General features: G+C 48.3%; 8 protein-coding genes across 8 annotated transcripts; 5 read left to right on the top strand and 3 right to left on the bottom strand.

Moving 5' to 3' along the window:
• Nucleotides 1-1,217: 1,217 nt before the first annotated feature.
• Nucleotides 1,218-2,661, top strand: F5891DRAFT_1255179 (uncharacterized protein; the record flags this gene model as incomplete). Its single annotated transcript, XM_041369980.1, has 5 exons — nucleotides 1,218-1,419; nucleotides 1,458-1,473; nucleotides 1,610-1,689; nucleotides 1,746-2,110; nucleotides 2,165-2,661. 5 exons carry the CDS (start codon nucleotides 1,218-1,220, stop codon nucleotides 2,567-2,569), a joined length of 1,068 nt encoding a protein of 355 aa, XP_041220057.1. The 3' UTR covers nucleotides 2,570-2,661.
• Nucleotides 2,662-3,039: 378 nt separating this feature from the next.
• Nucleotides 3,040-3,579, bottom strand: F5891DRAFT_716857 (uncharacterized protein). The gene is made up of 3 exons (XM_041372935.1): nucleotides 3,421-3,579; nucleotides 3,279-3,368; nucleotides 3,040-3,231 (listed from the first exon to the last, which is right to left on the bottom strand). Exons 1-3 carry the CDS (start codon nucleotides 3,509-3,511, stop codon nucleotides 3,176-3,178), a joined length of 237 nt encoding a protein of 78 aa, XP_041220056.1. The 5' UTR covers nucleotides 3,512-3,579; the 3' UTR covers nucleotides 3,040-3,175.
• Nucleotides 3,580-5,081: 1,502 nt separating this feature from the next.
• F5891DRAFT_1195188 (alcohol oxidase) lies at nucleotides 5,082-8,140 on the top strand (the record flags this gene model as incomplete). The annotated part of the gene is made up of 24 exons (XM_041368071.1): nucleotides 5,082-5,136; nucleotides 5,186-5,193; nucleotides 5,247-5,346; nucleotides 5,394-5,459; nucleotides 5,498-5,548; nucleotides 5,613-5,802; nucleotides 5,851-5,886; nucleotides 5,936-6,023; nucleotides 6,075-6,113; nucleotides 6,168-6,179; nucleotides 6,228-6,296; nucleotides 6,352-6,527; nucleotides 6,580-6,598; nucleotides 6,651-6,774; nucleotides 6,829-6,909; nucleotides 6,962-7,162; nucleotides 7,220-7,302; nucleotides 7,350-7,407; nucleotides 7,462-7,551; nucleotides 7,605-7,649; nucleotides 7,699-7,731; nucleotides 7,787-7,851; nucleotides 7,907-7,979; nucleotides 8,031-8,140. The coding sequence occupies 24 exons, from the start codon at nucleotides 5,082-5,084 to the stop codon at nucleotides 8,138-8,140; spliced, it is 1,872 nt and encodes a 623-aa protein (XP_041220055.1).
• Nucleotides 8,141-8,298: 158 nt separating this feature from the next.
• On the bottom strand, nucleotides 8,299-10,219 carry F5891DRAFT_1062472 (cytochrome P450; the record flags this gene model as incomplete). Its single annotated transcript, XM_041362957.1, has 10 exons — nucleotides 8,299-8,533; nucleotides 8,587-8,730; nucleotides 8,786-8,910; nucleotides 8,961-9,007; nucleotides 9,060-9,288; nucleotides 9,463-9,617; nucleotides 9,684-9,755; nucleotides 9,828-9,898; nucleotides 9,952-10,124; nucleotides 10,190-10,219. 10 exons carry the CDS (start codon nucleotides 10,217-10,219, stop codon nucleotides 8,431-8,433), a joined length of 1,149 nt encoding a protein of 382 aa, XP_041220054.1. The 3' UTR covers nucleotides 8,299-8,430.
• A 1,163-nt stretch (nucleotides 10,220-11,382) lies between these two features.
• F5891DRAFT_1255171 (uncharacterized protein) lies at nucleotides 11,383-13,527 on the top strand (the record flags this gene model as incomplete). Its single annotated transcript, XM_041369979.1, has 7 exons — nucleotides 11,383-11,526; nucleotides 11,567-11,951; nucleotides 11,985-12,152; nucleotides 12,269-12,484; nucleotides 12,573-12,874; nucleotides 12,941-13,046; nucleotides 13,082-13,527. 7 exons carry the CDS (start codon nucleotides 11,383-11,385, stop codon nucleotides 13,525-13,527), a joined length of 1,767 nt encoding a protein of 588 aa, XP_041220053.1.
• A 237-nt stretch (nucleotides 13,528-13,764) lies between these two features.
• On the top strand, nucleotides 13,765-14,734 carry F5891DRAFT_1195184 (uncharacterized protein; the record flags this gene model as incomplete). The annotated part of the gene is made up of 3 exons (XM_041368070.1): nucleotides 13,765-14,139; nucleotides 14,191-14,335; nucleotides 14,397-14,734. The coding sequence occupies 3 exons, from the start codon at nucleotides 13,765-13,767 to the stop codon at nucleotides 14,732-14,734; spliced, it is 858 nt and encodes a 285-aa protein (XP_041220052.1).
• A 353-nt stretch (nucleotides 14,735-15,087) lies between these two features.
• On the bottom strand, nucleotides 15,088-18,511 carry F5891DRAFT_1255166 (uncharacterized protein; the record flags this gene model as incomplete). The annotated part of the gene is made up of 13 exons (XM_041369978.1): nucleotides 15,088-15,389; nucleotides 15,460-15,763; nucleotides 15,822-16,071; nucleotides 16,128-17,012; nucleotides 17,039-17,233; nucleotides 17,292-17,308; nucleotides 17,369-17,549; nucleotides 17,594-17,722; nucleotides 17,775-18,034; nucleotides 18,081-18,198; nucleotides 18,251-18,302; nucleotides 18,360-18,433; nucleotides 18,483-18,511. The coding sequence occupies 13 exons, from the start codon at nucleotides 18,509-18,511 to the stop codon at nucleotides 15,088-15,090; spliced, it is 2,796 nt and encodes a 931-aa protein (XP_041220051.1).
• A 191-nt stretch (nucleotides 18,512-18,702) lies between these two features.
• Nucleotides 18,703-22,801, top strand: F5891DRAFT_1255164 (uncharacterized protein; the record flags this gene model as incomplete). The annotated part of the gene is made up of 13 exons (XM_041369977.1): nucleotides 18,703-18,959; nucleotides 19,009-19,349; nucleotides 19,526-19,614; nucleotides 19,663-19,748; nucleotides 19,809-20,143; nucleotides 20,202-20,320; nucleotides 20,369-20,978; nucleotides 21,048-21,278; nucleotides 21,332-21,468; nucleotides 21,523-21,545; nucleotides 21,608-22,145; nucleotides 22,212-22,604; nucleotides 22,655-22,801. 13 exons carry the CDS (start codon nucleotides 18,703-18,705, stop codon nucleotides 22,799-22,801), a joined length of 3,306 nt encoding a protein of 1,101 aa, XP_041220050.1.
• Between the last annotated feature and the right edge of the window lie 360 nt (nucleotides 22,802-23,161).

The following is a 23,161-nucleotide window of genomic DNA, read 5'->3' as shown; positions in this document are numbered from 1 at the left end:
CTCCTTGATGGGACCGAAAGTATAGAACAGACGATGCAAGTCACTGGCCTGAGCAAAGAGAAGAATCGGCAAGTTCGATACCAGCAACTTCGAGGAAGGCGCATTGGGGTGAACTGATGGTTGGAGGTGCGGGTTGGTGATCGAACTCCATTTCCGGAAGTGACGAAGGGTTTGAGGATGCCAGCATCATCGTCCTGTCTGCGTCATCTAGGAAGCCTGTGACAAGGGATAAATAAGGTAGAGTACTTGCAACTGGATTTAGCTCGCACCTTGAGAACGTTGTACGACGGCTCAAGATACATCAAGGGTGTGTCCTCTGTGACGTGTCAGTAAGTTGAGCCTTGAATCGCGAAGCAAATGCTCTAATACTTTATTTGCGTTCGCGAGAGCGCACTCATTGCACGTTTGGCTTCCTCATGAGATGACATTACCACGAACTCGCGACGGCGATATGCGTTATCGACAGTGGCGAGAATCACAGCGTGCATGACAGTACCGAAACAGCGAAAACAAGGCGGAAAATTCGGGCCTAGTGACTCGTGAGCATGAAAGGTGTGACGACTAAAAGTAGGCACACTTGGTGAGATCAAAGGGCAGACCGAGCACGTAGAGGTTTCGACGCGCATCTGAATTCTTGCCAGCGCTTGGAGACGACGTTTTGTTATTGGCGGCAGGTGCCATGGTGCTTTGAATGGCGCATATGTGCACTGTTCAGTTTCCCCATATTGAAAAGCACTCACATAGAGGATCCACCGATGTTATAACCAGATATACATAGAGCTTTCCTGTTGTGTGGTCAGTCGGTACAGTCAGGTGAGAGCGTACAAGTCTTGCTTAAATGCATCGTGTGTGAGAAAACATAGCACAGCAGTACGGCGTGTTATCATTATAGTATGATGCGTCTGCGCCCCTCAAGCCGGTTGCTAGTTGTCTGAAGAAGAATTGGAAGATGTCCCTCAGCTCGGTGTGGATATAAGGCGCGTATAGCCTGAGTATGTCGGCAAGATAGCATGCTGCGTAGGTCTTGACGCCTCTGTCTTTGTGTAGTAGAATGGAGGTGTATACGAGCTGTGTGCGGACGGTGGATAGTGAATTCACGTCGACAAGCTCCTGGTCGCATTACAAAATCAATTACCTTGTTCACATAGCGGTGGAAATCAAGACGCATCAGCTTCCCGGCAAATTCCTGCCAGAATTCACCATCTTACTACCAGACGATGGCACCCAAAGATTCCAATCACAAGCTAATGGTTGTCCTTTATGCAGAAGCCAAGTTACAGAAATCTATCAGCTTACCAGGCAGTTTTACCATTTCACGCGCTAAGCAGGAGGGGATGGAGGCGATCAAGGAACACTTGAAGATACTTCCCGGTGTGCCACTTGTCACCCTAGACCCCGATTGTACCGATTTTTACCCAGGTATGTCACCGATACACTTATTACCCACGTATTTACAGTGGATACGAACACTTGGTCAGTTCCAAGGGATGATAACACCGTCATACGCACTCTGAAGGGTGATCTTACAATGGTTGTGTACCCACAACCCCCCGAAGGACAGCACTTGACACCCTCACCCTTTGTCGATGCTCTTCAATCTGCGATTCAGTGAAGTATGCGACGTCAAGGCTCAACGAAATGTTGCGCCACTGGCTAGAGAGGAGAGCACTGAGCGTTATGTCAAACCGGGTATGTTTTTTGTGCCCTTTGGTTTATCGCGATCAGACTAATAGTTGTATTTTCAGCTGACAACAATAATGACATACTTCGTAGACTCGCATCAATGGAGGAAAAATTTGGGCGTGACATTGCTGAGCTGAAGCAAGCGAATGCTGGACTGCAGCAAGTGAATGCTGGATTGCAGCACGACGTGGAAGAGCTGAGGCAGGTGAATGCTGGACTGCAGCACGACGTGGAAGAACTGAGGTGGGTGAATGCTCAGCTGAAGCTCGACAATGCTCAGCTGAAGGACGACAATGCTCAGCTGAAGCTCGACAATGCTCAGCTGAAGCTCGACAATGCTCAGCTCAAGCACGAGAATGCTCAGCTCAAGCACGACTTCAAAGAGCTGAGAAGTCAATTGGATGAAACTAATAGAGCTGTATTGGGTGTTCGTCCTATTATTTGCTTTCTTACTTTTCACACTCACGTTTGGGCCTTACAGGATAAAGTCGCAATCAATAAGATCCGTCGTCGGGTACTCCTTGACACGGGTCGCGATCAGCTGGCTATGATATGCGGCCACAAGAACTGGAGGGAGTGGAAGGACGAGAAGACCACGTCAACTCCGAGTCCAGGAGATGATCAGACTGTCCAAACTATGATGACTGAAGCGGAGGTAATACTTGAGAATTCCACTGATGCATCAGATTATTGGAAAGCTGTTGGGAAGGATCGTTCAACTCTTCGCTTTCTCATTCATCGTAGCCATATCAGGACTGAGGGAGATATTGTAGCGCACAATTCAACTGCGGAGGCTATTGCGGAGAGCGTTCTAGCTCTGATCGCTTCGAGTGACAGGACCCATATGATTTCCATATTCCGTGCAGTTTACAATGACGAACCATGACAAAGTCTTTGTATAATAATTTCTAGATAGCTGAAATGTAATCTGAACGCATGCTTTCAGTTTGCTACATCTGCGGGCTTCTCTCTCCCCCCTCGTCTTCCTTGATGTATGGGGCAGGTGCGGACAAAAAAAGTATTCCTTCTGCTGGCAGTGAAAAAGACTCGTCCACAGCTGATGCGATTTTCTTTGATACTTCCTTGATGGAGAACTGTTTGACGAAGTGCTCTGTGGAGGCGGTCTTCTACACCTGAGGCTCCCACGTTGTCAGGCCTGTTAGACGTACCACTGTCGGTGTGGCCGGTCTAAGTCGAGGCGTAATTCACAGTACATTTGACCTGATTCACCTGTAAAATAGCGTTAATTTACAGACATGTTAATTTACGGTAATTCACGGTGGTGAATTTGAAGGCCTCTGGGCGCATTGTAAATTTACCCTGTGAATTTCGGACAGTTCCAAATTGACCGTACACTAGTCGCCAGGTAAGCTTAAAGGGCCATAAATATTCACAATTATTCGTACTGGCAGGGAATCACTCAAAGCGCCTCGACTTAGACCGACCACACCGACACAGTGGTACGTCTAACAGGCCTGACAACGTGGGAGCCTCAGGTGTTGACGATGAGGATGTCCCGACCAGAAGCATAAAGATATATTAATGGCCCTAAAAACAATAAGCTCGTGATGTATCGGTCGAGGAAGAGATCATGCCAAATATTTTGGACCAGTTAACAAACTCTTTCCATGGATGCTCCCAAGGCAATATCTCCTCGTTTCCAAACCAAAACTTTCCTTGTGGACCTGTATCACTGGTGTCACTTTGGGCGTTCGGCACGGAACATTGAACAATCACCTGGGGGAAGAGGCAAGCGCCAGGATCTGGCAAAGGCCCAACTCGCCAAAGCCAGCGTACAAAAACATGAACAGAGACCTAATGTGAACATCTTCGATCTTCGGACATACGATAACTTGAATGGGTCGCGTTCTTATTTTTATGCTCGGCGGTAGCCTGAGCGCACCAATTTCGGTCCTGGAACATCCGAGCGCGCTCGGGCTATGAGATTGATACGGCTGCATTGATTTTGATTCCAATTTGAGAGTAGTACCGGATTTGATGATGTGGCTAAACACTGCAACTGCAAGATATCGATGATCGATGACCGGGTTGTGACCGGGTGTACTAGTTTTTTTTCTCCTCAGTCTCTGATTAGTCATTACATGTCTTCGTTGTCCTACTCGTCGAGCTCGCGGTCTTTGCGCACAACATCCTCTGCCATTTTTTTTCCAACTGTAGTGCCCATGAACGCTTTGGATCCTGCCCACTATAACCCTTGACACCAATCCCACTTCCGCTCTTTCCTAGGACCTGCAGCCTGGCCATGCCGTAACCGCCGGTTGATCCTTTTTGGAACAACACTCATCAAGACTGGGCGGTACGTCACGCCAGGATCTATCGCCAGATCCTGATCGCCGCGCTCGCAATCAACCCTGCCTCGTTGTCTCTTCATCAAGTCAGTTAGTACCTCTATTGGTGCGGGTCTCCTATTCTTTCTTCAGTGATTCCACTGCCATCCTGGATTTTCCTTCTGCTAACTCAGGCTACAATTTTATATTACATCCACATTAGGCGGCTTACACTCAGCAAATCAAAGAGACGATAATTTTAAAAAGTTGCTTCATGATTTATATGACATATTGTCGAGGAGATGCTACACGTATGGGAGAGGGTGACAGACACGAGGAAGATGGTGAAAGCGCGCGGAGGAGTTGGGGGGAGGAACAATTTAGAGTGGCGATAAACGTTCAAGGGAGTGACTCCGCAAACGTGCCAGAACAGTTACTCACGAGGGCGGTGAACTTCGGCGACTTAACGAGGGGTGGTTGAACGATTTGGAGCTCATTGTCACCCGATCTATGCACACTCCGGTAGGTAGTGGCTTACTATTTTAGATCCAGATCAATCAGAGACGCGTGACCTACTGGAAGGAGCTTCTCTTGTTTCATCCACTCCTTTTTTATCCTTGTCGGACCGTCTTGGGGCACCGCGTGCATTGATTCGGAAGCTCAAGCGCTCAAGATGCAAGCTGCTAGATTTAGTACTGGTTTGTCGCCATTCATATCAGGTGATCTTTGATACTAATCAACTAACATGACAAGTCGATATCATTCTAGAATCTAGTAATTATAGGGTCGAGATCCTACCAGATCTCAAGATCTTATCACGCAACTTGCCATCCTGTGGATGTTCTCATCAGACCAAGCACCACATCCCATGGCTATTTTGGTAATGTGGGTGCACTAGTTCCGTGAACTGGGTCGGTGTTTAGCGCCGCTGAAAGGCGTAGTTGGTCTTAGTCACTGTAATTCTGTCATCTCCGTGAGCAAGATATTCTCGCGCAGATGCGCCCAGTGATCATCGATCGATATCCAGTCACAGTTCTACTAGTAGCATCCCTCTCAGCGCCTGTCTCTATAAGAACGGCTTTGAGTCTTATTTCTCCTTCTAGCTGAACAATGCTGACCTCCGTCGATGGAATCAAAGGACAAGTCTTCGACTATATCATCATTGGTGCGCTCTGTATCAATTTCTGATGTAGAGTAACTCACCTTGCTTCCAGGTGGTGGAGTAAGAAAGAGCATCCGCGGCTCTTAACTTGAAAACTGACCGATCGCCCCTAGACTACTGGTCTCGTTTTAGTGACACGTTTGTCAGAAAACCCATCAACTTTGGTGCTTGTCTTGGAGGCAGGCAGTGCTCATATCGATGATGCCAATCTACGTCAGTCTGTCAGAATACTCGTGAATTATCCCTGACATCAAGTCTAGTGATACCTCAACAATGTTGGTTGTTTGTGGGCAAACCTGAATACGACTGGAGCTTTAAAACTGTCAGTATCTCCGACTGCAGGCTCATAATCGCAACTAACCAGCGCAAAGGAAACACAACATCACGCCAAAGACAGAATATTCACTTGGCCTAGGTCAGTTTGTGCTGCTTGACTCCGAAGAGTCGTCGCTACTTCAACTGATAGTTCTTGTTTACAGGGGGAAAGGACTCGGAGGCAGTTCCGCAATCAACAATCTCCTCTGGAATAAGCCAGCGCGCCAACAAATTGAAGGCGAGCTTCATTTGCCTACATCAACACCTCCTTAACACACCAACAGCATGGGGTGCGCTTGGCAACGATGGTTGGACTTGGGAAAAATTTCAGGCATATTCCAAGAAATCTGAGAGGTCAGCAATATCAATATGCTGAGGGTTGCGTCACTAATCACCTCCCAGGTTTGTGGAACCGAACCACAACACGGATGTCTTGACGTACGATACAAAGCTTCACGGGGAGCAGGGTGTGTCGCTTCGTTGATAGCATAATGAATCTTGCTCAACTTATCTCACGCCCCATCGTCACGTCATTTCCTCCACTTATTTCAAACCTTGAGGCAGATTTTAGGAAGGTATTGCTTGTATCCTAAAAATGTCACATTTTATCTCACATCGCTGACCAGGCAATGGAGGCCCACAATGTCCCGAATATTCAAGATGCAGTAAGTTCGTTGTAATGACACACTTGTACGTTCTGAAAGGAGTTTCGAAATCAGTTCTCCGGGGAGGTAAATACTTTATTCGCTTGCGACTTTTTCCACCTAATCTTCACTCAGATCCGCGGAACATCTCCCTCTCTGTCCAATTTGGACCCATCAACGCATCATCGATCTTACGCTACTAACGTGGGTGCCTCGAAGTAGTAATCAAAGTTGATACTGATCTGTCACAATCGCTCAGATGTATTATCAACCAGTCGCAGGCCGTACCAACCTAAAGGTCATCGTTGATGCCTATGTGACCGAGATCATTACAACGAAAGTCAATGGATTAACCACTGCCATTGGTGTCAAATTTGTCAAAAGCGACAATACCTACACGGCAAATGTCGCTGGCGAAGTGTGCCTAACGGCTGGGTAAGCCCTTCTTTACTATCTGAGGTGCTGCAGCTAAATAATACTTCCTCAGTACAATTATGTCTCCAAAGGTTTGAATATTTTATGTGTCACCGCCTCGATATAGAATAACTTCCTACTTAGATACTCGAATTGTCTGGCATCGGTGATCCTGCTGTTCTTCGACGGGCGGGTATTGATGTGAAACTTGACCTCCCTGGTGTTGGAATGAATGTTCTGGAACATCTATACACCGGAGTAACCTTCGGTGCATTGCAGGATACCGACCCAGCATATGGTCGCTGACTCACCCTGACTTAAGAGTTGACGGATCACTTTGCGGGCGAGCAGGAGGTCAATACCTTTGATTCTCTCGCCACAAATCTTGGCAAGCAAAAAGAGAGTCAATTGGATCGTACCGGCTGAACAGGACATTCCTAGTGCATCTGGCAAAGGCACTTTAAACCTCAACACTGTCGACATCGCATTCGTTGCGTTAGCTGATATCTCACCCGAACTCAATGCAAAAGTAACCGCATCCTTGCAAACCGAGGAGAAGGACGCAGGACTCGCTGCGCAGTACAAGATACAAGCAGAGCATCTTCGGGAGAAGGTCCCTAGTCTCGAAATCCTACTGGCTCCAGGACCCGCAAATCGTATGTATCACTTTCGTCGTTGTATTTAGGCTGATTTTGATGCTTATTGCATTGCAGCACCCCCGCAGGGGTGGGATGCTTCGAAGAAGCATGTTTCACTCTGTTTTGCTACCAACTGTCCGCTTTCTCGTGGAACCATCGTAAGCGGCAAATTCACCCTTGAGTTCTTCGCCAATGCATTTGATAGCATGTTACATCCAAAGATTCGCTTGCGATTGACCCGCATGTTTATGAGAATAGATTCGGTAAGGCAAACCTTTCTCATATCCGCACCACTCTAACACCCTGTCGATTTTAAGACCTAGACACCATGGTTGAATTAGTCAAGTATTGCAGGAGGTTAGCTCAGACGCCTCCCTTGAAGGGAGAAGGAGAGGGCCGACTCATAGGTAGGCGTTGTTTTAACACCTTGTGAAACAGACTCATACTGCATTCATTCCAGAAATTCACCCCGGACCAGACTGTCAAGATGATGCAGCCATCGCAGGTTCGGTCATGATTCAATTCCTCAAGTGAAGTTACTCACCTGAATTTAGAATGGATTTGCAACAATGTCAACACGACCTTTCGTAAGTTCTCTCCGCATGTCTGCATACACAACGGTGCTTAATCATTGCATGTTAGATACTGCTGGTTCATGTTCCATGCTTCCGAAGGAATTGAACGGTGTCGTCGATCCTCAACTCAAGGTAGTACTCAAACACAATCATCTGTCGTGGTCGTGTTTTAATCTTCGACCTATAGGTATGGGGCACTCACAATATCAGAGTCGCCGACTTGTCGATCATCCCGCTCCATGTTGGCAGCCACACTCAATGTAAATTTATCGCTTATTGCTTCACTACACCCCCTAACATCACCTTTCCAGCTGTGGCATATGCTCTAGCAGAACAAGGTTTGCTCCAATTCTTTCTTAAACTACTCGCTCTTATCGTGGTCTTAGCTGCGGACATCATCAAGGCGTCCCACGAGAAGTAGTTGAACTTGGCTGGTTTATGTTGTACAATAACAATGGAATCGTAGTCACATGTACCAGTAAGCATACGTCTTGAATAACTTTTTCAGAACCGTTCCACTTGACACGTTCAAGTAAATGTCTTTGAAGCCAGCTTGGGCTTCATGTCCATTGATCAGTCTTAAGTTCAGGCCCCGTGTATTTCTAGACACGAAGGCACTATAGCATATCGCGGACCAAGATTCATAACTATGATGCTTGCACAAGATAAGGATACACGGATACACTCTTCCTCTCGCTACAAGTTACTGCGTCATTCACTGCCATTCTTGGACATCTCCCTAGCTCTGGCATGGAGTTCTTCTGCGAGCTGCTCAGAACGGGGAAGTATACAAACATGAAACGATTCAGGGAACCTTGCCAATTTAGTCGTGAGTAAAACATCCAGGTAGTGCATGATCTAACTGACCTCATCATACCCTGTCTGAATGGCGCCCTCAAAAGAGAGTTCCTTCCGTCCGATCCAATAGTGGGAGATATGACAAAGGTGGACACGAGACCAGTTACAGATAAAAATACACTGTTGTCCGCAAAAAACCTGCCGGGACATATTCTTGAAGCGGATGGACATCAGAACATCAGATTAGTGTCGCCACTGCACCACACACCTCCTACCAAATCCAAAAGCATATGAATATGGGTCCAATGCTGTCCTTTCGACGCAATCGTCAAGAAATCGCTCTGGTGCAAATTCATCGGGAGAAATTCCGCTGATGTCATCCTGGACATCGGCCTATAAAACGGAATGAGTACGCCGTAGAATCTACATAAGTTGCATGACACTGACCAAATGTTCGGAAAAACGATTGTTCCCTTAGGCACGCGGAACCCTTGGAAGAAATGACTCAACAGATGCCTGCTGATTCAAAAGATTGTGCGAACCTTGGTATACGTCTTCCTTGCTTTTAAAACGAGGAAGACTTAGAGGAACCACTGGATTCCACCGCATCATTTCTTTGATGGCAGCATTCACGTAAGGTAGGCGTGAGCGATCATCCAATGTCGGGAGCTGCCTATGGCCAACAACGCGATCAAGCTCCATCCTTATCTTGGTCTGAATATCAGGGTACAAGGCTATGGCGAGAATGAAAGCCAAGATTGTGCCCATGGTCTGCATCTCGAAACGTCAAAACAACATATGATCAATGTATCGAAATCTTGCCGTTTCACTACCAGCTAATGAGAGTCAATGTCAAATCGGAACGTCAAAAGACTTCAACTCACCCCCATACATCGAACCAGCAGCTCACCGTATGTGATGTTCCATGTCGGCAGCACCTTCTACCTGAAGACAAGTAGCGGTGAAGGATGCAGTTGGTGAAGGCGACAAAAATTGTTGCTTCGCAAAGGGTAGTCCGACAACGCGAAGAAGGCGCGTGCGGCCTTCTGTGGCAATAGTATGGATGTTGTTGAAGGGGACCCAAGAAGGGATATATCTGACTGGATCATGCAGATGCTTCATATCAGCACTTCCTCTGAGGACATGATTTCACGGGATTTACTCACGCCATGGAAACATATCGACAGTGTATGCTCCTGGCATCATCCCTTTGCCTATGGTGGCCATCATAATCTCCACTTCAGCAATAAAGTAGAAGGGAGGTATAAGAATGTAAGATAAAAGTCTATCGTTGGCCAAGTAAAGCGCACAAACATTCATCGTCTCCGAGCTTTTGACTGGGACGTCATATGTCATGGACAACACAATGCGGCCCGCAGCCCTTGAATTACCTTCTGTGAGCTGAAAGACGCTATGATGAAGTGCACCACTTACAACCGAAGCTGAAATATGAAGTCGCTTGGGTTCTCGATGAGACTGTCCAGAAACGACACGACGGCCTCCGTTTGCAGCTTGCTATATTCTTTGGTTGCACCAGCATTCAAAGCCAAATGAGCAAGCTTCCTCTGTTGTTTCCATGCAGCGCAATATCGAAGTAAACGAAAGCTCTAGGCCACGCAACCAAGAGCAAAGTTAAAATACCAACAACTGGCAGCATCCCAATACCACCTACTTGGCCAAGGCCCATGAGCTCTCCTAACATCATGGGTACCGGACGATCGGAATACGATTTCTTGGATAAAAGTTCGTTAGCTTGTTCAAAGGAGTTCAACACCACGATCCGTTGTTGCAATGCCTCAAGATAGATGATGTCGCCTATCGATATATATCGATGGCTAAGCTGGGTTAATCGAGCAAAAGGTCGTCAAGAAACCTCGCCGTTGTTGAGTGCAAGTGCTGGCGCAGTGGAAGGACAAAGTTCAACGTTCATTAATGCATTCACCATCGCAGGCTAGTCAGTTGGGAGCATAACGCGTATTTGTTTGCACATGTTTAATTCGTAACATTCGCTGTCACCTGGCGATCTCGATTCTCGAGCCGTCCTTGATTAAGGCCCCGACCAAGGTCACATATCCACTGTCCAGCGCAGCCGCACATGCACTATGGTCCTCTCACAACAAGAAGAGAAATCCTCAATGCAACCTTAATGTCAACACTGGTGACCACAATTGAATAACCCATGCGATTTTCCTTCAGCACCAGACACTGCATGCAACAAAGTGTGGCGCTGATCATCTTTCCTGGCGACTCGCATTTTTCCTTCTCTCCATAGGCGCCTTTCTGGTCATCTTCCACTACTCACAAGTCAGTGATTTTTTGGGAGCACTTGTACTTGGTCACGGTCGCGAGTCATTATGCTACAATGATCGATCGAGTCTAGTGCCGGAAAGGCTTTTGATCTAGCGCTCTTGAAAGCACTTTTTGCCTTCACACAGGCGCCTTTGAGAATCTATACATGTAGTGTTGGCCATGCACTTGCGTGCATGTGGTGGTGGCCTCGGTGAGCAAAATTATACCACTTCTATCTTACGCGACCCTAACTTGTGTTGCCAGCATGTTTAGAGTGCACTGGCTGCGGCCCCTGCATAATGGGGATCGGCTCCAAGGTCATTGACGTTATTATGGGGCGAAGTGCAAGTTTAGCCACGAAATCCAGGCAAGTTTTCGTTCAGAAATTCATAGTCTCGGTTATGTACTGAAACTTGTCATTACAGGGTGACACATTAGCACACACTCAGCATGTTGAACATGCTGAATTGAGTCGTACTACTGTCAACCAGTCCATCCAACCATAAGGGTCGTCGCCAGCATAATGGCCAACAGAACCGCCAGCCTAGGGCGCCTCAGTCACAGGTGCAGCGCACCATGTCTCAAAGGCCTGCCCCGGAGAATTCTGCTCATACGTCGGTTGGACCATCCCGAAGTTCCAAGGTTGGCGAAGTGCGTCGCGCTTGGAATGCCAGGATGTGCGCAAGAGGCACAAAATGTCGGTTTCCGCATGGTATTGAAGTACGTGAATCTTTCGGGTGCCTTTCTTCCCTGTATTTAGCTTGGCGACCACCAGGAGCATCTTGAAGATGTTGTTCCCCAACAAATTGAAACAGAAGAAAAGTCAGCCATGGAGGCTCGTGCAGCTGAGATTGCCAGATCTCATGCAGCTGAGACCGAAGCTCGTGCAGCCGAGATTGCCAGAGCTCGTGTAGCTGAGGCTAAAGCTTGTGCAGCCGAGATTGCCAGAGTTCGTGCAGCTGAGACCAGCACTCGTGCAGCCGAGATTGCCAAAGAAGCTGCTGCGAAGACGGTCCAGAACGCTGTGCTTGGGTCCATTGTAACCTTCAGCGCAGGCCTTGAATTATCTCACCTAATCACCGGATTCGAGTGCTGCACCTTACGTATTGAAAATCTGCCTCCCAATGTGCGGGAAGATGAAATCAGTGCGCTGTTCACAGACCGCAGCCTTGATTGAGGGCGCTTCCACCTCGTCAGCGTCAAGCCTATGCCAGGTGGTGGCAGGCTTAGTGCTGAAATCATCACGGACGCTGAGTCTGGGAAAGCACTGTCGCTTGACCTCGGTGGCCTCGAGTTTAGGGACGGGATTCTGACTCTCGAAGTATCAGGCTACAACAGTCCCGGAAGTATGTCCGCAGCGACTGAACGTGACAGTAATGTCCTTACGGTATCCTGGTGTGCCCCATCCGTGCGCTATTTCGCAGAGTACCCTGATACGATAAATGCTACTGCAAAATCGCAGGAACTCAACCGCCAGATGTGCTCTGGGTCCAGGTCAAAGTCGAGGTCAACACAATGCCACCTGGTCACTTCGTACCAACATTCCATGACAACTCAATCAAGATTAGTTTCCTTTCCCCAACTATCTCTGACGAAGAAGTTAAAACATTTTCTGGCTCAGATGGTGTCAGGCGGTTGACAGTGAGGGGTGGAGGTGGACTTTTCAGCGAAGATGTCGGTCATATCACTGCCACATTGCGGGAAGATATCAAATGCATCTCTCCTGGAACCCTAAAATCACTGGAGCCTCTACTGCCGACTCCCAGCATTGATGGTACCGTTCAAGGTCCGTGCGCGGGTTTCTTCTTGGGAGGACGCGGACGTGGTGCATACCCGTCTCATTAACCATCGCATCGGGAACGTGTCCTTCTGGTTCCGGCTCCCGAATCCCACACAGTACTCAATCACTGTTTCTACTGAGCAATTTCACGCACAAAAGCCTTTGTGGGATGCCTTGATCGGCGGCATCAAAAACAAGCGTGCATGCATGGTGCATATTCACGAGCAGAGCGCCGTTGTCCGGATGCGTTTGCCTGGCTCCAAGAAAGAGGCCATTGGCGCACTCAAAGTTAGAGCGGAAAGCCTGATCGCAGGCTTTTGACGACACAGGGGCACTCGTACGTGCGGATTGCAGACGGCAGATTATGGCGAGTCAAAAGCTGTTGAACAGGCTCGTGAGTTGATCAAGGACAAGCTGGAGCAGCTCTCGTCCCTCGAGTATACAAAGTACTCGCGAAGCAGTCCGTTCAATTTTTCATCGCACGTGGAATGCCAGAGCTGAGGGAAACTTTTGGCAAAGACAACGTCAAATTCGTCATATCTGCATGGAGAATTACAATCTCTGGTGGTGAGGAAGCACGACACGCTCTCGAGCGCTTGATCCAAGGCTCGCTCAGTGGTCCACAGACCATCCCACACCCGTCAGGGCAGCAGTCTTGCCCGATCTGCTATGCCAATGTATCATCATCCCCACTTCTTCTTGGTCGTGGGCACGTCTACTGTTCTCCTTGCATGCGTCATTTCTTGACATCTGCTTTGGAATCTGGTCAGTTTCCGCACACGTGCATGGGTGATGAGACCCATCCCATTCCTATTCCCACTATCCAGCAATTCCTCCCTCAAACTCCCTTCAACCGCTTGCTGGAAATAGCATTTCATGTGTATATATCTCGGCATCACCAGCCTCAGGCCAGTCTGGCTGAGGCAGCTTCGCCTAGCTAGCTAATAGACTACATAATTTTCTCATCCTCTCATCCTCCGAAAGCTGAAAAAATTAGATGAAACTCGAAAATTATTGAAAATTGTTGTGATTTACTTGAATTTTGGGAGGGACGGATGTTGCTAAATAGTCGACGCCACACCCAGCCGGAATCTCGGATCCGAGGCTCCGAGTAAGGGCAAGTTGGCTTGGCTCAGCACTTGACGAAACATCGAATTTCTTCAACCACTGACCAGAAGATGCACCACACTCCTCCTACTATCAATGCTCCAGTCGATCATGGACTACTGCTCCGAACTTCTGTGCCTTCATATGCCTTGCGGCATAAATTTCGGAACTACCAACCCCAGGATTTCCATCGCCAACCAGCAATGCTTTCTCAACCTCTGCCACCACTGCAAAGTGCTCCGGCGATTAGTATGACGAAAAATTTTTGTTCAGAAACATTATTTGTGCTTGCTAAAGGTGTCAAGCAGCACAATGTTCTATGTGCCGCCCATGGAGGTGTTGCAAAAGCATGGGAGAGTGTTGCCAAGGACCTGCGAGGTTTTGGCGTGGATGTCAGCGAGCGCACACTGCGGAGTAAACTCGATGCTCTTTTAGAGTGGCATGTGGTAAGTGTTTGTCTGTTGCGATTGAGTAAACTGAAGTTTCCATGCCACCAGGATCCCAAGAATTGCCCCAAAAGCATTCAGGATGCGTTGAAAGATAGGACAGAGGCCTGCAACATGCATGAGGTCCTTGACGGTTTTGACAATCTACCAAACCAAAGACGAGTTAGAACCAAGGAGAGTGAGAAAAGCAAGGAGAGTGAGAACACAACAACTACTGGAGTAAGTATTTCATTTTCTCTTGCATCATATACCGAAAGATAACGAGGAGTCCCAGTGTAGTCATCGCCAGGGAGTCCGAGTACCGGACCTCACGACACCTGTCAAACGGTCTCATAGGCATGCGATGCTCACCGATGAGGAAAATGAAATTCCTGTTGAGTGTGCAAAGCGGGTTAAATGCAGTCATGACTGCAACTCAGATTTGGAAGTTCAATTTTTAGCTCTGCTGGCTTTAGAACATGCACGCAATGATAAGACTGATGCCTTGATTGAGCAGGTGACTTTGTCAACTGAGGCTTGCCTGAAGGCTGTGGAGAATACGCAGCAACAACTTCTTGCTTTTCTCAGAGATAAATCCATGCCTTTTTATTTTTGATTACTATCCTTTTATCATATCAATGACCCGGACCACCTATAGCTAATGTCGCCTGTATCTATAGCTCCCCTTGGTAGTATTGTTTATATTTTGGTCACCCATCCTTCAGAGCGGGCTCAGGTAGTTAATTGCTGCCATGGCGCCCTCAGGCTGCCGCACCCCACCAAAAGAGAAGTGATATTGCAGTGAGCTATATACATGTGTTTGAAGGAGTAACGTGGTGATAAGCCGGAGTAACTGCTAGATATGAAAAACAACGGTGTCTCATCCATTCATCCATTCACCCATTGGACTACCATCCTCACCGACGATACCTCTCCAATGTAGTAGCCTGCTTGTCAGGGCATCCCATTTCACGAACTTTTTGTCAAGCACCACACTCGCCTGCCATAAGTCCTCGACAATACCACCCCACGCACGGGATCAGGTACTGGTGGTTGAATATGCAGCCCATGACCGTGGTACGGCGGCTTAGAAGGGATGGCAGGTCCGTTGACGGAACTAGACTTGCTGAAATCTATGCAATGCTCCAATTGTTCGAGAATGCCAATTACGACCATGAAAACATCCGACAGATGAAAAATTGAGGTCTGAGACGCTAGACTTAATCGTAGCATGACACGAGCGGCTTGTTGAAGAATGGGGAGCGATGGCGCTGCAGGACAAGAGAATGAGTTTCAAATAGGAGCGAAAGCAAGGCCCATACCACTGCAATTCTGTAAAACCAGCGAGAAGCATCTGCAATCCAGGTTGGGCGTATGAGGTCTCCGTGGGAGGAAACGTGCCATCCCGCGGAGATGGTGGATAGTTTCCTGTGTGGAAGTATTGGTTGGATTCTGGGGCGAAATAATATACGTTGGACGGGGCCGTCGTGTCTACGGGCGTGGGATATGAGGAGTTGTGTTCGATGTTGTTCTGAATATGATTGTGCAGCACTCCTTCTTGGATGGTGGGTATACTGAGCCTGCGGCTTGCTGTGGTGGGCTCCATGGGATCTAGATAGGTGTTGGCGCTAGTTTCAGGTGGGAGCTGCGTAGCCACACGTCAGCATCTCGTCAGAAACGTTCGAGGTAAAATGACCAATTACAGGACTGTAACCAAACAAAACCTCGCTCGTTCGCAGACCCGAAGGGCCAGGGTCCTTGCTGTATCCAGAGTGTGGACTTCCGCCGGGTGAAACAGTGGAAGTAGGGGAAGAGTACCCTGGTTCCTGTGATGACAGGTGTTCCCTGTGTTGGTAGGAAAATGAAGACGCGGCGTTTGAGTGAGCCTCATTGAGCGATCCCTGGCTGGACCGCATGTTCAAACCGGACATACGTGTTTCGAGGTTGGATGCACTGTAACGTAATAAACATCAGCGAACGAACGTGTCGATCATAAAAGCACAGCGTACCAAGACCCTTTCCTGCCATTAGAATCGAAATGATCGACGCCAACACAACTGCTGACGTCCGAATAAATTGCACTGGTCGCGCTGGTGTCGCTCCCACAGATGCTAGCAATCGAGCCGAATCTAGATAATCCAGTAGAACTGTTTGAATCCTCCGTGTCCTGATCTGCCTCGTTGCGAGGAAATGCCCATGCGTGCAGGTTCCAGGGAAATTCTGCATCCGGTGAGACATGTGGAGGGGACCCAGAAGTCGGAGCGCCAACCTGGAAATCAGGCTTTGGCAGGGGGCCAGGAATAGGCGACGGGAGCGCTCTAGAGCTCATTGTAAAGCGGTTGTCCGAGAGCTGGCGCGGCACGTGCGAGGACGGAAACGGTGGACGAATCTCCGGTACAAGGGAGGAGCGAGTAGGCGAGAAGACATGGGGCTCTGACGCTCTATGAGCCGAAGAAGGGCAGGTGTGAGGGTTGTAGGAAGTATAACAGCTGTAGCTTGTTGCACGTATGCTTGGCGCACCGAGGCCGGACGGTGGACGGGCCATGGACTGACCCGACCCTGCAGGAGATATGGGCGGCCTGAGAAAGATCGCGTCATTCTTCTCTTTTGCAACGCGTGCGAACGGATGATGCATGAACCTAAGGAGACTGACGTCCATAGACTTGCGTCTATCTGGGAAGTGGGAAGGTGGCTGGTTGGCGTCTGTACTTGGCGTGGACGCGGTGATTGGCAGCGACCCTCTACGTGTGTTCAGAAGGTCATTATTGTCCTGCCAAGTCAAGTCCACTGGCAAATGGCGAACATGTGGGGGAATTTCGGCAGGAGTGGCTAGGTTACTGTGCCAAGCTTCTGTAGGGGGCGCAGGAAGAGAAAAGGAAAACTTTGTAAGAGGACTTTCAGCTATTGGTGATCGCTCCACTGGGTGTGGCTTTGGTGAGGGTGGTTGATCGTCTTCTGCAGGGGCGTGGGTTTTTCCGTGGGGGTGGAAGAATTGGAAGAGTCATTGGGGGAGGTGTCCCTGGAAGACTGAGACTTTTGAGGAGAGTGAGCCGAAGGAGAATCCTGCTGAGTCGAGTCCTGAACTCTGTTACGAAGAGCCTTGTCCTTTGCACGCCTAAGAATGAATGAATGAGTTGAATTAGAAAAGCGAGTGAGAAGAGAGCGCAACATACCTGTTTTGAAACCACACCTTTCGGTGGCACGCGAGATTGAGTAGTGAGGACGCGACGAATTGACGTTTAGAACACACCTGGACCGCACGTGGAAGCATATCAAGTTCTGCTGCTAACTTGTTACGCAGGGCAGCATTTGGTTTTGTATCTTTACGAAATATATCTTCCAGGACCTTGAGCTGTATACGAGATGTGCATTTTCTATGCTTGACCTCGTTTGGAATATAAGGAAAGAAAGTTCTGAAGTTGGGTCTACGCCTGGAGCGAACAATGAATGGATACAGGTAGTTCCAGTGGTATACCTTGAACTTTGGTCCATTTGGTTTGGGAGGAAGTAACTGCGAGAAGGAGTAGGAAAGAGATCGACGCGATATAACACTAAAAGAGGATTGGTGTGGGAGGGAGAGAAACGAGAGTGAGGTGTGGAAAGTCTAGCCATTCGAGGCAGAGGGGGAAGTTTGGGAGCATGAGGTCGTGGTGAACGTAGAGGTTGTCTTGGGATCCGTCGTAGATATAGATATCTCGAGTTGGGAAATGTCGTCTTCTGTGTTTGCGATGGCTAGGAGGTTGTCTGTTGGGAGGATCTCGAGTTCTGAGCGCTCGTCATGTTCGGGGTCCTGCACGGTGTTAGATGCAAGTAAAAGAGAGACAAGGCAACCGTACGTCTTTGAGTGTGATATATGGATCGTCCTAGTTATTTCTATAAAATGCAAGTCCTCTAATATTGCTGAATGGACCCATGCCTGTGAAACATCAGCATCACTGAAGAGGTCGTGTCGACAGACGTACCATCTTCTTTGACATTGCAATCGTGGTATTCATCCAACTTGTGCTGCGCAAGATCGTCCGCCTTCTCAGGCACATCGACCTGTACATCCCGTCCACCTCCATCGACGCATCCTCCTCACTTCACAATACCATCAGCAAACATGACAAAGAGCCGAATCAAAATCACGCACTCGACCCATGCATCTTCATCACCATTATCATCCGCATCATGCGCCTCAGAACCTTCTCATACTTTTAACAGTATTCCGCGCGCGATCCACGCATCCTCAAGCTCGATACGTGTGACGCGCTCGAGTTCCTTCTCATTGAGGACATATTTGGAGGGCTGGTTGGCTGAGATGCCGCATTTTACCCTAAAATTTGGGTAAGATATGTGGGATGTGCGGGACGGGGATTAGTTACCATGATACACAGGAGATGACGTTGCTCATCGTTTGTGATGATGAGCATAATTTTTTGTGATCGTGGCCACGTGACTACTTCCGACTCACGATTTGGCAGCTTCGCCATGGCAAGGGGTAAAACGGTCCCCCTTGCCATGACCAATTTTCCTAGCAGACGAATGATTAATGTTTGGAATAGCTTCTGAAATTATACGAACGCGCCGCCGCCGAAAACGCGGATGGTGATCACATCCCAGCAGATGTTGTGCATCATTTTCTCCTCGCTATCTGTACACGACCTGGACTGGGCATTTGGAGACAGAGGATGGTATCCTCGTGATATTGATGCCGATGTTGTCGACGAGCCAAAGAAGAGCCGGAAAATATATAACAAGATCTTGAGTAACATACTAAAGAGTCTCAAGGTTAATGAAGACGCCAGGCAGCAGGAACTTGCGTCGAAAATTCTAATGGCGTGTCCGGAGTTGGGGGCTGGGTATGCAGCATCGCTAATGGAAGATCTCCGTTGATGTTCACTATTCTAGATACTGGCATGCTGTAGCATTGACACTGGAACCCCGTCTATCGTCGAAATGGATAGCTAACATTGCGTTCTTTGGACTTGTCATCTCCCAACCTGTACCAGTTTCATCATTCCTCATCCCCGGAAACAATATTTATCAACCCGATCCACCACCGCTTTCAACAATCCTCGAGAGCATCCTTCCTTCCGTCAGCACCAAGGTGCATTTCTCCAAAGGACTGCAGTCTATGTCCCACCTTGTGCAACACTGTACAGCGCTCGCGCTAGCCAGGTGCTTGACCAAGCTCTCCTGCGTCTTCCGCACATTCCAGGATGTTGAATCTGCACTCGAGGAAGATGAAAGTGGGCAGTGGACGCGTCGGCATTGAGAGGTTGAACGAGAGGCTCGGAGAAAAGTGCCAGAAGACTCTAACACGAGTCCAGAGGTCTAAGACTTCCTGATGAAAATCGAAGGAATACCTTTGCGTGTGTGCAGCCTATATATATCACTGCGATGGAAATTGACTACATTTTTCTAGCTGAAAGCTCAAGTGCATGCATCCACAACGCATACGAACTCGTTGACTGGTTGCGCTTCGTAGACCCCAAACTTCAGCCCCAGGATATTGTTTGACTTTCGACCGTGGTCGAACGCTTCCATCCTCCTGCTCTCAAGGATCTATTCGAGAACCTTCATCCCGCCAGTTCGCTGATGTGGGAAGGCGGTGATCTAAAGACTGCCTCAAGGCAGCTCCTCCAAGCGTATGTCACCTGCCTTCCCTTGATTCCTGCGTCGTTGTTAATGCTAAATGCTTTACACAGGCTTTCCTTTGATTGGATGTTCACGCAAAGCTCTGAAGCTGACATGGTGAACCAACAATGCCGCGAAATAATGCTGGAGTGTCTGTTTCTCCGATCACCAACGCGGGTTCAGATTGAACATGCCGTTTGCATCATCGCACATGATATCTGCTCGATCATGGAACGAGAATCTCTTGTATGCGATCTGCTGCTTTTGCTATCCGCAATTATGCAGAGGGCGCTCGGTGAACTCTCAAAGGAAGATGGCGCTCGGCTGAAGGAGTTTGTCCTATTGAGGGCGCCATCTATCCATGGCCCGAGCATGTCTGGAGATCTATCTGATACCATACAAGAAGGTAATGTTCTCAATGCGATTTTGCGCTCTTTCGTTAATTGTTCAAGCAGCTCTATGAGCGCTTCTCGATGTGTCTCTTCGCCCCAGCAGTGAGGGTGATAGGACAATGGTCTCCTCGATTTGTACATACTGGACGGAGTCTTTCAAGGCATCGATTCAGTCAGGATCACTACAGACGGTATGATGACTCCATACATGAATATTTACGTTACTAATGTTTCTCCAGGGACGTTCCATCCAGTTATGGCTAAGTTATACAGACCCAGACAATCTTCTTAACATCGTTGATCACGCGTGCGATGCCAATAATATAGCCCTTACGCCATCTGTGCTAGAGGTTCTGGGATTTGCTTTCAATACCCTGAGGGGTTCTTTCACATGTGCTAGTTCGAGGATCCCTATTTCGCAGCTCCTCGGTTTGTATCGGGTATTGCCTGACTCCGAGGTGCTCGAAGAGATGATCGCTATTGCAGTGACTTCACATCTTCCGCCATGCCATGACGGACGGCATCCACAAGCAAAGACATTGAACTTTTACTTATTGCCTCGATACCTGCCAGCTTCCGGAAGTTCACAATTGGGCGTGCTGCCCTCTGATTTCATCTCGGGGCTGTTTCAGAAGGCTATTTGGACGGAATCTACGTCACGCATTGTGTCCGGGCTAGTTTATGGACAATCCGGTGTTGCAAAGGAGTTTGTCGCGTGGTTCAACTCGGGAACTTGGACGACCATTCCATTTGAGCATGTGCTACCAGCAGTGCATGCTGTTTTGGATTCCCTGGGTGGTGACGCCATCAATTTGTTTCATGATACCGTTACGATTGCGCTCTTTGATCGTATGTTGCCTCGACGTCGTCACCCTGAGGGCCTGAGACAATTGTGCATCCGCTGCATTTGCAAGGCAGATGCAACTCGGAAGCAACAGCTCGCCAACCTGCTACAGAAGAATATGCAACGCCTTGCTGTCGACCAATTCGCCCTCGAGAGTGTATGCATTGCCTCCCGCTTGCAATCATTTTCCCCACTGGCCGATCTTGTGACAGAACTATCTGAGCGTGGACTGCAATGGGTTGTGCGCCATTTCTCTGGCCCTGAAGGCGAAGATGAAGAGGACCAATTGATTCTAACCCAATTAAGTGAGTCGGATTGAATGGCCTTCTCGTGTACCTTGGCTAATTCATCTTGGCAGCGAAAATTTCCAAGCAAGGATTCAAGGCAAAAACATACATCGTAGAGCCTCTATTGACAACTACCCTTCAGAACCGACTTGCCGATACTGTTGCTCTCGATATTGGCATTGCATTACTGCAGTGCTCGCCTTTCAAGGTAATCTTATCTTGTCATATTGTGCGGCTTCAGGCTCAATATGGATGTTTTCAGCCCGTCGTTGTGAATCGAGCTCTGTAGAATATACTTTAACACCCTCGGTTTTTAAACTATGTGGTTCTGAAGAATCATCTCGAAGAGATCTTATCATCCGTTTCATCGCTGCCCTATTCCGACTCCACCCCACCAACACATGCCAGCCTTCACATGTCATGTCACTCGTGCGCATATACGGCGGGACAATCTCCGCCTCAGATCGAAATCTATTGAACATTTTCCGTTTATTTGAGGCTGAAAGGCTGACGCCTATATCATCTATTCTCGTCAAGTGGTCACCTTCCCCTGGCATATCTATCTCAAGCCAGCTTGATGCAGTACAAAACATGGATCCTATACGCATGTTGAGAACCTGTCATGTGTTCCCGATATGGAGACGTATGTCAGACGAACAGGAAGATGAGAAAGTTGGTCTGGATGAGCAGGTTTGTGATCCATTATTCGTGGCTTTGCTCGTTGCCAAAATGTTTACGCATCACCCTCCAACTTCGTCGCTTGAATTGGTGCAGATGTTTCGATCGAACATTTTTAGTTTGCTTATCCGCTGCTTGTCTACAAAAGATGAAAAGATTCGTGCAGCCTCATTTGGCTTGTTGGCAAGGGTGTGGGGGTCTGTGGAGGTTCGTGTGTTGTCTTGTTATTCGCTATTGGGATGCTCACTCCTTTCGGATATGCAAGAAAGGCAGCACGCGCTGTACATCTTTAACCTCCTGAAGAATCTTATCAAGCCCTCATCTGATGGTCCTCCCTTACGGTTACCTTCGTTTACATCGTTGATTCTATCTCACGCTCTTCGTGGGGTGTTTTATCCTTCCAATTTTATCTACCCATGCACGGCGCGTTTCCTTCTTCAGCGCCCAGAACTCGACGTGACTGATGTGCCAATGCTATATGGCATGCTTTATGGCAGTTCGGATGACTGGAAGAAAGAGCGTGGATGGACCGTTAGGTTCCTTTTTGACGGCATGATGAGTACAGAAGATTGGAAGGTGCTTAAACGTCGACATACATGGGATCTTCTTTCTAGTCTTGTGCAGAGCTCAGTTCGCGATCAAGCGCTACGACGCGCAGTACTGGAGGTCCGTAGTGTCAACACTCTTGTCAACCCCTGATTCAAGTCATTTTACAGGTGCTCGCCAATCTGACTTCCAATGTCCAGGCAGCGACTTCCCTCGTTTTGAAGTCATCTCTTCTATCCTGGATCGAGATGCAAGTACAACTGCCACACATCAACGAAGACACTCTTGCCTGGCTAAAGATCCTCGAAACATTCTGACCACAGCCAATACTGCCAAACTGCAACGGGCTATGAACGGTCAGTGGCAAGATGCTCTGTGCAGATGCTTCTCGCTGGTTTTACAGAATTGCAGTGGTATGGGCCTTGCTTTCGCTCCTATTTGAAGCTCATTCTCTTGTCCTGCAGCGCCATCGCTCCCCATTCTTCAACAAGCCGTTCGTGTCATGCTACGATTAAGTCTAGCGTCTCAGACCTCAATTTTTCATCTGTCGGATGTTTTCATGGTCGTAATTGGCATTCTCGAACAATTGGAGCATTGCATAGATTTCAGCAAGTCTAGTCCCGTCAACGGACCTGCCATCCTTTCTAAGCCGCCGTACCACGGTCATGGGCTGCATA

Source organism: Suillus fuscotomentosus (assembly GCF_016647785.1).
Source record: "Suillus fuscotomentosus strain FC203 chromosome Unknown F5891scaffold_79, whole genome shotgun sequence".
Lineage (NCBI taxonomy): Eukaryota > Fungi > Basidiomycota > Agaricomycetes > Boletales > Suillaceae > Suillus > Suillus fuscotomentosus.
This window is presented reverse-complemented; position numbering and strand designations above follow the sequence as displayed.

Excerpts from the sequence above, each read along its gene's own strand:
- F5891DRAFT_716857 (XM_041372935.1), bottom strand. The coding sequence starts at position 3,511 with ATGTTCACATTAGGTCTCTGTTCATGTTTTTGTACGCTGGCTTTGGCG. Across the intron at positions 3,369-3,420 it reads GCGCTTGCCTCTTCCCCCAG|GTCCACAAGGAAAGTTTTGG; the intron begins GTGATTGTTCAA and ends CCAGTGATACAG. Across the intron at positions 3,232-3,278 it reads TAACTGGTCCAAAATATTTG|GGCCATTAATATATCTTTAT; the intron begins GCATGATCTCTT and ends TATTGTTTTTAG.